This window comes from Chiloscyllium plagiosum, chromosome 1 (genome assembly GCF_004010195.1).
Source record: "Chiloscyllium plagiosum isolate BGI_BamShark_2017 chromosome 1, ASM401019v2, whole genome shotgun sequence".
Lineage (NCBI taxonomy): Eukaryota > Metazoa > Chordata > Chondrichthyes > Orectolobiformes > Hemiscylliidae > Chiloscyllium > Chiloscyllium plagiosum.
Window position 1 is genome coordinate 148,275,459 of NC_057710.1, and position 14,579 is coordinate 148,290,037.

The following is a 14,579-nucleotide window of genomic DNA, read 5'->3' on the forward strand; positions in this document are numbered from 1 at the left end:
CTTTTCATCCCTTACTCGTTAAAAATCTAACTGAACTGCGAATATACTTAACAACTCAGCTTCAACAGTTCTCTGCAGTTAAGATTTCCACAGATTGACTACCTTCTCTGCCTTAAATAGGTGACCATGTATCCTTGGATTATGCACTCTGGTTCTACACTCTTCCACAAGGGAAGCAACCTTTCCCCTAAGAATATATGCTTCAGTAAGACTCCTGTCCTCCTTCTAAACTCCATTGAGTACAAGTCCAACCTACTCGATCTCTTCTTGTAAGAAAGTCCATGCATATCCAGATTCAAACCAATGAACCTTCTCTGGTCTACTCCAATGCAGCTATACCTTTCCTTCGATAACAGAACGAAAACTGTTCACAGTATTGTAGCTGTCATGTGTCGACATTTAAGCCTGTATCACATTTAAGCCTCTAAACATAATAGTAAGCATTGTACTCCGCTTGCTGGAGCACATCAGGTCATTGATCAGAGATAGAGCCACATTAAATGAGATCACCCATGGCTTCTCAGATTATCAGCAGTCTCTGTCCATACCTTCTTGCTTTGATGAGCTGGTGTGGGAGCCATTCTGGCCAGAAGCAGTGCCTCCAGGGAGGCATCAATGAAACTGGGTGGGACCTCTCCTTCAGTAATGTCACTTTTGACACCATCTCTACCATTGACAGGACTCCTTTGCTGTTTCTTCTGGGACTGTTTACATGCTGCAAGTTTGATGTATCGTACCTGGATCTTAACAAGGCGTCTGACAAGGTTCCATATGGCAGACTGGTCAATAAGTTAAAAGCTAATGAGATCTAAGAGGAAATAAGAAGTAGGATCTAAAATTGATTCAGTGGCAGTTAAGTTATTGTTGTAATTGGAAGGCTGTTTTGTGGAGGGTTTCGCAAGGCTGAATTCTGGGCCCCTTGCCATTGATGATTAGATCTATAAGAGGCCTGATTCAGAAGTTTGCACATAATGTGAAAATTGGTCATCAGATTAATAATGAGGAAGAAAGCCCTTGACTAAAGGAAGATAACAATGATTGGTCAGGTGGATGGAAAATGACAAAATGGAATTTCATCGGGGGAAATATAAGGTAATGCATTTGGAAAAGAGAAAGAAAACTAAAAAATAAGTTGGATACTGAGAAGTGTAGAGGAAAGAAGGATCATGAATTGCATGTCCACAGGTCTGAAATTTAGTCAGACAAAAAGAAAAGGTGGTCACCATGGCAATAGGGATATTGTCCTTTGTAGCTAAAGCCGAGAGTATTAGGGTTACTTCTTTCAATTCTTGAAGTATAAAGAACAAGAGTTAGTCTGTTAAATGTATTTAAAGTTAAGCAGCAAAAGATATCTGGGTATGTGTTTAGATCTAGAAATATCACTGTATGAAAGCACACAAAATAAATCATTAATATATTTGAAATAAATTGTTTAAACTCTTAAGTTGGTATGGCAGACAAAATAATGTCTTGCAAATGTGTCTATTTGTGAATCTTCTAATCTTGTAATTTCTAGGCTCTGATGTTTTCTACTTCAATTATGATTTTATTATTAAAATGAAATTTTACATTTAAAAGATAGTAAGCACAATATTGGTTGATCCAAGTGATTGAATTGTCTGCGTCAATATAATCTGACAAACCAGTGGAGGTATAACACAGCTCAATTCTCAGCCAAATAGCATAAATGTTTGGCATTTCTTTATTTTAAAATAGAGCTAATGTTCCAGAAGAATGTAAGAGATCAGTACAGCCTCCACAGCCAGTAGCATCAGAATGCTCACATCTCTGTAGGAATGGACATTGTACTCCAACAGGAAAATGCTGCTGTAGTCCAGGCTGGGAGGGAGAGTTCTGCAGAGTGGGTAAGTAGGTTCTCTTGCATTTTTGAAAAAAATGTAATATATTATAGACTGAAGGAATGGCGTAATGCTATAAACAAACTTTTATATCTGAACAATTTGTAAGCAAAAATTAAGTCAGCTACATTATTAGTGTTCCGCAATAATTACGTATCATTTATTTGAATCAAACCATTTATATTCTGGCATTTTTTAAAAAATCACATAACCATACTCAGTGAAAGAACACATGAGTAACACCTATGTCCTTCTGGATTTTCATCCCGTGCATGTATCTTTTATTCAGTTTCTTTAGGGAACCTACATGATCACCTCACTTCTTAGTGTCAGACTACTGCCACAAAGCGGCAAACAGTGCCTGATAGTCATTGACTTCAGTTTTACTACATTGGTTTAACGTAAAATTCTAAAGCATCATTTTGTTCAGCAAAAATTTGTAGTCACTGTCAGAAGGTTTCTCCATATGATGGCCACAACTGAGGTAGTTTCTTCAGCTATGTGAAATCTCACATTTTCCAATGAAGACCTGAAAGAAATGGGATTTTGAGAAAAATGAAAGAAAAATCCTTTCAATGCAAAGCTAGGAAGTATTGATGAAGAGTTTATGCTCGAAACATCTACTGTCCTGCTCCTCAGAAGCTGCCTGACCGGCTGTGCTTTTCCAGCGCTACACTTTTTGACTCTGATCTCCAGCATCTGCAGTCCTCACTTTCCCCTTAGGGTACAGGAGTTGGGAAGTCATGTTGAGGTTGTACAGGACATTGGTGAGGCCTCTTCTGGAATACTGTGTCCAGTTCTGGTCACCCAGTTATAGGAAGGATATCATTAAGCTGGAGAGGATTCAGAAAAGATTTACCACGATGTTGCTGGTTAGGTATGGTTTGAGTTATAAGAAAGGCTGGATAGGCTGGGACTTCTTTTCACTGGAGTGTAGGCAGTTGAGAGGCAACATTTTAGAGATTTATAAAATAATGAGGGGTACAGATAGGGTTAATGGTAGTTGTCTTTTCCCTAGGTTGGGAGATTTCAAAACTAAGGGGCACATTTTTAAGATGAGACGAGAGAGATTTAAAAAAGACATGAAGTGCAAATCTTTTACATAGAGGGTGGTTTGTGTGTGGAATGATCTTCCTGACTAAGGGGTGGATATGGGTACAACTACAATATTTAAAATACATTTGCATGAGAACATGAATAGGAAATATTTGGAGGGATATGGGCCAGGAGTAGGTGAGTGGGACTAGTTTAGTTTGGGATTATGTTTGGCATGGACTGGTTGGACTAAAGGGTCTGTTTCCATGCTATGTGACTCTATGACTGAACCCTGTGGCACCCCACTAGTTGCATCTTGCGAACCAGAAAAAAAGATCTATTTATCCCAACTTTCTGCTTTTTATTGGTTAGCCAATCTTTTGTCCAAGCAAATAAATTACCCCAACACTATGTGATCGTACCTTGTGTATTAATCTTTTTGTGCAGCACCTTATCAAATACCTTTGAAAGTCTAGATATACTGCTTCTACAAGGTTCCCATTATTCACTCTTTATGTTACATTTTCAACGATCTCTAACAACTTAGTCAAGCATGATTTGCCCCTTATAAACCATATATTGCATTGTGTTTTGACTTTCCAAATGTCCTTTTATTACTTCCTTAATGACGGATTCTAATAATTCCCCAATGGCAGATGTTAAACTAAATGGTCTACAGTTTCCTATTTTCTGCTTCCCTCCTATTTAAAAAGAGTATTATATTTGCATTTTTTCCAATGCAGTGGAACCTTTCCTGCATTGAGCAAATTTTGAAACAGTATAACCATTGTCTTTGCTATTCTGCTGTCCCCAATATTAATTCCCCAGTTTCATTGTCAAACTGACCAATATGTGCTTCAGCTGCCCCCACCCTTTTTATATACTTATATAAGCTTTTGATATCCACTTTTATATATTGCACGAGCATTCCTTCATAATCTTCCAGTCTGTCACTAGCCTTTGTATATGGTATGCCTTAGTTTTTGTTTTTGTTATCTTTAACTTCCTTGGATATTTGAAGGGCTCCTGCCCGAAACGTCAATTTTCCTGCTCCTCAGATGCTGCCTGACCTGCTGTGCTTTTCCAGCACCACTCTAATCTTGACTCTAATCTCCAGCATCCGCAGTCTTCACTTTCGCCATGGATATTTTCCCCCTCTTCCAATCTTTCTTCCTGTCTCGAATATATTTTAGTTGGAAGGAATTAAGTATTTCCTCAAACATCTGTTACTACTCATCAACTGTTCTGCCTTCTAGTCTTCCTGTCCACTACTACATGGCCAAATCTGTTAGCATGCCTATGTAATTGCCTTAGTTTCACTCCAGAACACTAGTGTGGGACTCCAGTTTCTTGCACTCAAACTGAATTTGAAATCCTAGCATGTTATGATCACTCTTGCCAAGAGGACCTTTTACTATGAGACCATTAATTATTCCCACTTCATTTCACAACACTAAATCCAGAATAGCCTGGTCCCTGGTTGGTTCCCAACATATTGCTCCAAAAAAACAATCTCTATCGCATTCAATGAACTCCTTCTCAATGCAATCCTTGCCAATTTGAGTAATGTCATCGAAATGCATATTAAAATCACCATTGATTATTGTCATATCTTTCTTACGAGCCCATAGTACTTCTGAGTTTATATCGTGTCCCACTGTAGAACTGCTGTTTATTGATGCATCGTTGACCATAATCTGCAACAAATTCAATTTTCTGGGTTAAGGTGCCCCACTGAGTACACTCATTGCTAAAGCAATGTCCTTCCATTGTTGAAGAGCATAAAAATCTTTTTTTTCATATTATCAAGGCATTGTAAGAGACAAAGTAGTTCATCTTTTAGATTTATTCCTCTAGTTAGGTCTATTCTGGTGAACTCTGGTAAAAACAGTTCCTACTAATATCCCACATCCCTTCAAAAGTTGTGGAAGCCATAATTCTGAAATAATACAAGAAAATAGCACAATATAGTGTACTGTGCAATTCTCAACTTCGATTCAGCACTTTGAAGCTAAGAAAACTGGAAAACTTTCATCTAGACCTTTCCCAGCACATCCCATTAAGATTACCTCAAGGTTGATTTGTAACAAAATACTTTTCTTTAAGCATGTGAAAGTATTTAAGTGGCTGGGCACCCAATTCATAATCTAAGTTTACTGAAAGTTCTGTAACTCATGCCAGCAGCCCTCTGCACCTACTGATTTTTTTATTAATTGTAATTAATAGTGTAATAGTCTAAATAATGTAATTCATCTGAAATGTTATAGGTAACAAGATAGCTTCAGGCTTGGCAGTTTCCTGTTCATGGAATCAAATGCCTAGAAGTTTGGCCAGGTAGTGCCTTTTTATCAGGCACCAATGTGCTTGCTAAAGCCCGCACTATAGCAAGCAGGAGGTGTGTGCACAACGTCATCATATATGACTCATGCCTGAAATAGGCATTAAGTGCTTTACCAGTGCAAATATGGGACGAATGCCGATTTGATTCCCACCCGAGAAAAGTTAAAACTGACCTCAGTCGGCAAATATCTTGGAGTCGCCTATTAGCTGTGTATCAGTCAGGAAGCTTTTTGAAATGAGCTCACCAAAATGTGCAGATATTAAGAGATAAGAAGTCTCAGGTAACTGCCACTTGACCGCAATTCTGCCTCCAATCCTACCATATTCCAATCCCCACTCTGACATCCAGTCTTTTTATCCCAGGGTTGTCCAACTTTCTTGCATTGAGGGTGAAGGGAGTGGCATTTCATTTTTTGTTTCACTGGATTAGGGGAGTACATTTCAGAAAGCTGAGGTTTTGAACAGCAGTAAGTATAAATTTCAGTGAAACATTTCTGTAACAATAAGTTGATAATTGAAATGAACTGGATTAATCATGTAAGTTCCATGGTAAGTTCCATCAAGAACAGATCAAACGCTAGGATTCTGCAACCAGTAACTCATCTCTGACTCTCTCAAGTCTGTCTACCATCTAAAGGCAAAAATAAGGAATGTGATAGCGTACTCCCCACTTGCCTCGATCCAATGACACTCCAACAACATTGACTCCATCCAGTTCAAAGCAGCCTGCTAGCTTGGCACCATACCCATTAACATCCATTCTGCCCACTGATGATCAAAAGCAGCCACGTGTACTACCTTCAAGAAGCACTTCAGAAATTCACCAAGGCTGTTTAAATAGCACCTTCCAAATCTGAGACCACATGTCATCTGGAAGGCAAAACTCGAGAGCATGGATTTAAGGTGAGAGGAGAAAGATTTAAAAGGGACCTGAGGAACATCATTTTCACACAGAGGGTGGTGCGAATATGGAACAAGCTGCCAAAGGAAGTGGTAGAGGTGAGTACAATTACAACATTTAAAAGACATTTGGACAGGTACATGGATAGGAAAGGTCTTGAGGGATATGGGCCAAATGCAGAAAAATGGGACGGGAATTAGTTCAGCTATATACGTTCATGATTCTAATGACAAGAGCAACAGATACAAGGGAACACTGTAACCCTCAAGTTCCCCTCCGAGCCACCATCCAGATTTGGAAACGTATCGCCATTCCTTCAGTGTCACATGGTCAGAGTTCTGGACCACCTACCTAGAGGCATGTGGGTGTACCTACACTATATAGACTGCAATGGTTCAAGCTCACCACCAGTTTCCCATGGGTAACTAGGGATAGTCTATGAAAGCTGGCTGACTCAGCAATGCCGACAATCCATGAGTGATTCATTTTAAATGAATAACTAATAAAAACAGCCATTTCAATGTACCAAGTAGCAGAGCAGAGAGAGGATAATTGTGTTGTGGTATTGTTACTGAACTTGTAAACCAGAGACCCAGGCTAATGCTCCAGATATATGAAATTCAAATGTTTAAAGAAAAAAACTATTCTAATAGCTAACTAATAATGTTTTTAAGCTGAGAACAGCTAAAGTAGTTTTGATCACCAAGTAAGTGATTAGGACCAGGGCAAGCAAAGGCGTTGGGTTTAACTAACACTGATGTTGATTTGCATCTGGTTGCATGTATTCCAAGGAAGGATTTACATGGAAATAGGGCCAGGCCCTTGCTCTTCCGCTCAGTCAGCCAGCCATTTGCTCACTCTCCCAGCCAATCTCTTGTTTACTCACCCAATCAACCACTTGTTCATTCATCCAGGCAATCACTCACTCACTGATTAGATTAGATTAGATTCCCTACAGTTTGAAAACAGGCCCTTAGGCCCAACAAGTCCACAACAACCCTCCGAATATTAAACCACCCAGACCTATATTTGCCCTTGACTAATGCACCTAACACTGTGGGCAATTTAGCATGGCCAATTCACCTGACCTGCACATTTTTGGATTGTGAAAGGAAACCGGAGCACACCCACGCAGACACGGGGAGAAAGTGCAAACTCCACACAGCCTGTCACCCGAGGTGGAAGTCAAACCCAGGTCCCTGGTGCCGTGAGGCAACAGTGCTAACCACTGAGCCTCACCCAGTCACTCACCCAACTAAACAACCATTCACTAACCATACTCCCAAACTGTGCCACTGCTGCAATTGCTTCTATTCATGGTAATGCTGACCCCATCCGTCCCTGGTCATCATTGGGACCAAAGGCATAACCTGTCATCCTTGTCAGCAGTCTCCTCTCTGGCCCTTAATAGGGCCGTTAAATCTGTGAATTTACTTCCTTATGGTGGGAAGGAAATACAAAGCTAGTACCACCTTTGGAAATAATTCCATCTGTGGGCTATAACAGTGCTCTCCATCACTCGCAGCTGGGATGATGAAAAAGAAAATGGTGTTCAAGTGACTGTGTTGTTTTGCTATTCCTGTTGAAGGGCTTATGCCTGAAATGCTAACTCTGCTGATAATGTGCTTTTCCGGCACCACACTTTTCGACTCTGATCTCCAGCGTCTGCAGTCCTCACTTTCTCCTTGTTTTGTTAAGGCACACAGGCCTGACTTTCATTTTACCCTCCTTTCCCATGATGGTTCAATTCACATCCCACCCCACTCTTCCATGGCACCCCGACTCTCAATCTACCTCATAAGCCATCAAAGCCATAATCCTGGCTGCCATTTCCCTCCTCCGCAAGCCAGTGTCTCTTCATTCCCATTCCACACCTTTCCTCCAGGCTTTGTGCTGAATGAAAGGAGTTGTGTTGTGTTGCTAGTCCAGTCACAGACCGTTCCTATCCCACATTTGCTACTGATATACTCATGAGTAAACCTATCAGTAGCAAACTCAGAAGTGAAATGGTCCATGATTGGAAGAACAGTTATTTTCAAAATCATCCAGTTACATTTCGCTGGGTTTCGAACATTGGTGAGGTGGGCCACAAAAGACACCTTGACAGGCCACATAGTGGCCCACAGGCTGACTGTTGGACAGGCATGTACTATACTATAGTCTTCAATCTCTCTTTTTCTCGCTGTCCAAGCCCTTTAAGGCACCAATGGTGATAGTGCCTTTGGGATCACTACTCTGAAACAAGAATACTGATTCAGGATAGTCAACATGTCTTTGTGCATGGGAAACCATGTCTCAGAAACTTGATTGAGTTTTTTGAGGAAGCAACAAAGAGGATTGATGAGGGCAGAGCAGTCGATGTGATCTATATGGATTTCAGTAAGCCGTTCGACAAAGTTCCCCGTGGGAGACTGATTAGCAAGGTTAGATCTCATGGAATACAGGGAGAACCAGCCATTTGGATACAGAACTGACTTAAAGGTAGAAGACAGGGTGGTGGTGGAGGGTTGTTTTTCAGACTGGAGGCCTGTGACCAGTGGAGTGACACAAGGATCGGTGCTGGGTCCTCTACTTTTTGTCATTTACATAAATGATTTGGATGTGAGCATAAGAGGTACAGTTAGTAAGTTTGCAGATGATGCCAAAATTGGAGGTGTGGTGGACAGCGAAGAGGGTTACCTCAGATTATAACAGGATCTTGACCAGGTGGGCCAATGGGCTGAGAAGTGGCAGATGGAATTTAATTCCGATAAATGCAAGGTGCTGCATTTTGGGAAAGCAAATCTTAGTAGGACTTATACAATGAATGGTAAGGTCCTAGGGAGTGTTGTAGAATGAAGAGACCTTGGAGTGCAGGTTTATAGCTCCTTGAAAGTGAAGTCACAGGTAGATAGGATAGTGAAGAAGGCTGATAATGTGTTGCTGGAAAAGCGCAGCAGGTCAGGCAGCATCCAAGGAGCAGGAGAATCGATGTTTCGGGCATGAGCCCTTCAGGAGAATTCTCCTGCTCCTTGGATGCTGCCTGACCTGCTGCGCTTTTCCAGCAACACATTATCAGCTCTGATCTACAGCATCTGCAGTCCTCACTTTCTCCTAGTGAAGAAGGCATTTGGTATGCTTTCTTTTATTGGTTAGAGCATTGAGTACAGGAGTTGGGAGGTCATGTTGCGGCTGTACAGGACATTGGTTAGGCCACTGTTAAATTTTGCGTGCAATTCTGGTCTCCTTCCGATCAGAAAGAAGTTGTAAACTTGAAAGGGTTCAGAAAAGATTTACAAGAATGTTGCCAGGGTTGGACAGGCTGGGGCTGTTTTCCCTGGAGCATCGGAGGCTGAGGGGTGACCTTATAGAGTTTTACAAATTATGAGGGGAATGGATAGGGTAAATAGACAAAGTCTTTTCCTTGGGGTTGGGGAGTCCAGAATTAGAGGGCATAGGTTTAGGGTGAGAGGGGAAAGATATAAAAGAGACCTAAGAGGCAACTTTTTCACACAGAGGGTGGTACATGTATAGAATGAACTGCCAGAGGAAGTGGTGGAGGCTGGTACAATTGCAACATTTAAGAGGCATTTGGATGGGCATATGAACAGGAAGGGTTTGGAGGGATATGGGCCGGGTGCTGGCAGGTGGGACTAGATTGGGTTGGGATTTCTGATCGGCATGGACGGGTTGGGTCAAAAGGTCTGTTTCCATGCTGTACATGACTATGACTATGACTCTATGACTAACTTGCACCACAATTTCTATGTCATGCAACAAAATATCATACAATGTACAAAATCATACAGAGATTTCCTTGTGCCAAATATTTGATAGAGCTATCAAATTAATTACGTTCCACTGTCTTTTCTCATAGCCGTGCCTTCACTTTTTTTACTTTTCAATTTTCCCATTGATTTTATGTTGTCCATTTAGAGATCTGCGAAGATTAGCGGTTCTAAGGTCAAATTGTTTATTTGGCAAGCTTATGGGCTTCTGGATACAATCCAACTTTGTAATGTGTGTTTATAAATGTTTAACTGTGTTTATGTAGCTGCTCTCAAGAGTCAAATTGTTTAATTGAGGATTTATGGGCTCTTGGATGAAATCCAGCTTTTAGAATAGAACTGGTGAATTCATATGTTTATAAAGTGGCTAATGGATGGTGGATTGGTTGAAGGGGAATGGAAGTGGGATGGAGCTTGGTGTGTTGTTTAGATTAGGGTTCTGTGGGGTGGTTGGGTGAGAAGGTTGGGTGATGTCTGGTCGCAAGGGAGGGGCCATTAGGTGAGTAAAGAGATTTTGGTGTGGGTGATGTGTGATTTCATGAGTAGATAAGCACTTGAAGAAGTTGGGGGCGGGGGATGGGAAATTGCAATCAAATTTTACAATTATTTAGAATTACTTTTAAAATGCATGTACATGAGGCCTTACCAATGTAGCTCACTGTTCACTACTAATTCGTCAGACGATCTAGGCTGATAAATTTGGAACCAGATGGGAACTGCGGCAGGAATTCTTAACTTATCTGCATTGGAATCAGCCCACCTCCACTGCGACTTTGGGTCTGCCTACTAGACCTGTCTTCAAGACAAATTAAGCCCCTAATCTCTAGAATATATTGCTTCCTGGCAGGCTGACGATGGAAGTAGGTTTCCAATAGGGAAGTCAACCACCTTGAGTTCCAGCCTGTACAATGAAAATCTAACCTTGGAAATTGAAACCCCCATCAAATGTATTAGAATCAGCAAGATATCCAAATAGAGCTCTTTGCAAGTTAAGATATTTGAACTACTTGTGAAATGAAATCAGATAGCAAACCTTAAGGTAAAGTTAAGAAACTTGTTCTTATTGGACTAGATCTTGCAGTCAGTGACAATGCTTTGGCAGTTTCCCCACTGTGCTTTTGTTTGGGGACTTGCTGAAATTGGACATCTGACACTGGACAGCATGACATCCGTGAGTAGCACAAGAAATAGGGATGCTCTTCCTCCAGTCAGTTTGAACAGTCTTATTTATTTGGAAATTACATGTGATCATATGAAGAGTGAAAAACAAAAAAAAAATAGGATGACAGGATAAAATGAGACATGCAGAAAAGTTTTTCTTTTAAAAACACCAAATTTTCTTCCAAGTGTGTGGACACTTTCAAGTTTATGTTTACAGTGCTAGAGAGGTTATTGGTAGAATTTGCCAGACCATTAAAAGCAATGGTTTTAGTGTTAGGTGCATTAGTTAGAGGGGAATGGGTCTGGGGGTTACTCTTTGGAGGGTTGGTGTGGACTGGCTGGGCCAAAGGGCCTGTTTCCACAACGTAGTGGAATCTAATCTAATCTAAACTTCCTTCAGTAGCCCTAGCAGGGGTTTGTGATCTGCTCCTCTGACAAATTTCTATCCTTAAAAGGTAGTGGTGGAACTTTCTCACACCAAAGATGACCGCCAAACCTTCCTTCTCCATCTGGGCATATTTGCATTCAGCCAAGTCTGGGAAGCATCCGCTATTGGGCATTACTGTCTGATGGGCCCCTGGTGAGCCACCACTACCCTGATACTGTACAGGGAAGCATCACATGTCAGCAGTACCTCCCACTTCCAATCGTAGTGGGCCACACCTTACCCAACAATAGCTCCTTTCTCACTTCCCTAAAGACTATTTCTTGGCTACATGACAATTTCCAAGGTTGACTCATTTTCAAAAGCAAGTGTAAAGGTGCCAGGATGGAGGCCAGGTTACGTATGAATTCTCAGTAATAATTCACTAATCCAATGAAAGACCCAAGCTCCGGTACAAGGAGAAGGTGAGCTCTGCAGATGCTGGAGATCAGAGTCGAGAGTATGTTGCTGGAAAAGCACAGCAGGTCAGGCAGCATCTAAGAAGCAGGAGAATTGACATTTCGGGCGGAGCCTTTCATCAGGAAGGGCTCCTGCCCGAAATGTCGATTTTCCTGCTCCTCGACTCAAGCTCCTGGGAGCCAGAGTTCCTTTGACTGCCCTCACTTTATTGTCGAATGGGTGTAACTTGGTTTTGTCAACTTTGTAATCCAGGTAGGTAACTAGGAATACACATTTTGTTTCCCTTCTGAGATGCATGCATGCCTGGGAGAAACATTTAAGCACAATGTCCAAGTTCTCCAAGTGCTCATTATTGGTCTTCCCTGTTATTAGTATGTCATCCAGATAAATGGCACCCTGGGGTAGTCCTTGTAAAATATTCTCTGTTGTCGGCTGGAAAAAGGTGCAAGCTGATGATATCCCAAATGACAGCCTTGTATATTGACATAAACCCTTATGGGTATTAATTGTAGCATAATTCTGGGACTTCTCGTTGAGTTGCAATTGTTGGTAGGCATGGCTCATGTGCAGCTTCGTAAAGGACAGCCCCTGCCAACTTTGCATTCAAGTTCTCTCTGCGAGGGACCGGGTATTTATCCAGATGGGAGAAGCAGGTTACCCTTAGCTTAAAATTCCCACAAAGTCAAACTGAGACATCAGGCTTCACAATTGGTATGACCGGTGTTACCCATTTTGCAAATTGCACTGGTTTGATAGTCCCACAGAAATTACTGCACAAAGGCCACTACCCCATCACCAAGTCACCCTTTAAACTGTACAAAACATACAGTCAACAGTGAACAATAAACAGCGTCTTACAAGAATTGGCAATTTACATTGGAGTAGGGGCAGCATAGCCAACCCCCAAACCCCACCGTACATCCAGTTCACAGGGAAATGCGGATGAACCCCAAATTCCACCAAAGAGAAACAGTCGACACAAATACATACAGAACAGTCCAATCAACCAAATAATGAAATAGTACAAACCACACAGACACTCCCAGTAAACCAGCATCTCCTGGTTATAGTGATCAGCCAGGGCTTTTCTGATTGGCCCAGGTTACCATCCCCAATCAAGGATCTTGTAGTCAACAAGATCTAGCTGGTTCCAATCACTACCCTCGGACAGCAGCATTTCAACCTGAACATTAACATGTAGCTGTTTGAAGGTATTGACCAATTTATTTCATTATAACTGAGAGCTGAAAGCCACACAACTGTCCTTGATGCAGAATCTGGCCCAATATGACACCTGGATCCCAAGACAACTTATTATCTCATTCACTACACCCATCTTCTTAATATGACATGAAGGACAGGGACTTAAGCAAGGAGATAGATATCAAGAACTGAGAATTCCTCCACCTCCAGACGGAGGCCTCACATGTCAAAGGAAGTGAGCTGATGGCGAGCTCAGGCTAGAAGGCCCACCTTGTCCTATAACCCTAGTCTCAGGTTGGAGATCCTTGTTCTCAAATACTCTTTCCTCATTCAGCCAAAACCTAAGCTGGAACATTGGAGGCAATGATGAATTTTGTCGTCTATTTATATATTATGGTCGGCACGGTGGCTCAGTGGCTAGCACTGCTGCCTCACAATGCAAGGGACTTGGGTTTAATTCCACCCTTGGACAACTGTCTGTGTGAAGTCTGCGTGTTCTCACTGGGTGCTCCGGTCTCCTTCCAAGTCTAAATGTTACGAAGTAGATGTCGAATCCATCTGCTAATTAAAACAAAAATACCCAGAGAAGCTTGCCTTGCCTCGTAATCGGTTAAAAATGTGAGTGAGTGCATGAAAGATAACCCCTGACATCCGCTGTTTGAAGAAAAAAAATAACAATTTATTTTCCTAACTCTTAACAGTGAACACTAAACAAAAACTATCAACAAATCCGAACCCATTTTTCCTAATCACTATCTGACCACAATTCTATTAAAATGCTGCTCCAGTAACACAATTACTAAACATTAAATTAACTTAATCTCTCAAAGTCCAATCAGTCTCTTACACTGTTTCCTTCTGTCTCTCCGAAACTGCTGTTTCCTGCCATCTCTCTGATTCTGCTATATCCTTCCGTCTCTCCGATTCTGCTGTTTCCTTCCGTCTCTCCGAAATTGCTGTTTCCTTCCATCTCTCCGATTCTGCTGTTTCCTTCCGTCTCTCCGAAACTGCTGTTTCCTTCCATCTCTCTGATTCAGCTGTATCCTTCCATCTCTCTGATTCTGCTTGTTCCTTCCGTCTCTCCGATTCTGCTTGTTCCTTCCGACTCTCCGATTCTGCTGTTCCCTTCTGTCCTTCCGATTTTGCTGTCTTCCCCCTGGGCTGTTTTCAATGATTTTTTTTTACTGCAAGTATCTTTGTATAAAATTCTTTGGTACCTTTAATAGAGTGTGCTTTCTGAGATTTCGTTCAGAGCTGTTCTGGGCTGTTGGCTCTCTTTCGGAGGCAGTTGCTCCCTCCCTGGTTTTAGTTTTTATATCCCTGAGTACACCTCCAATTCTTATAGTCAGATTGGTTTCAGGCTGTCAACATCTTCAGATTTTAAATTCAATTGGCTTTGAAGGGCTGAGTGTTTGGTTTAAATCAATTGGTCAGATTTGAATTGTTGTCAAAACAGCGACCGAAACTCA

The 14,579-nt window shown here is 41.5% G+C and overlaps 1 protein-coding gene across 5 annotated transcripts in view; it reads left to right on the top strand.

Annotated features, from left to right (window-relative positions):
• LOC122554247 (hedgehog interacting protein) overlaps window positions 1–14,579 on the top strand; it is a 155,070-nt gene that overhangs the window by 125,863 nt on the left and 14,628 nt on the right. For all 5 annotated transcript variants that reach the window (XM_043698985.1, XM_043698993.1, XM_043699011.1 and 2 more), the window contains one exon: window positions 1,717–1,865. In XM_043698985.1, the coding sequence (XP_043554920.1) occupies window positions 1,717–1,865 (149 nt within the window). The remainder of the gene's footprint in view (window positions 1–1,716; window positions 1,866–14,579) is intronic.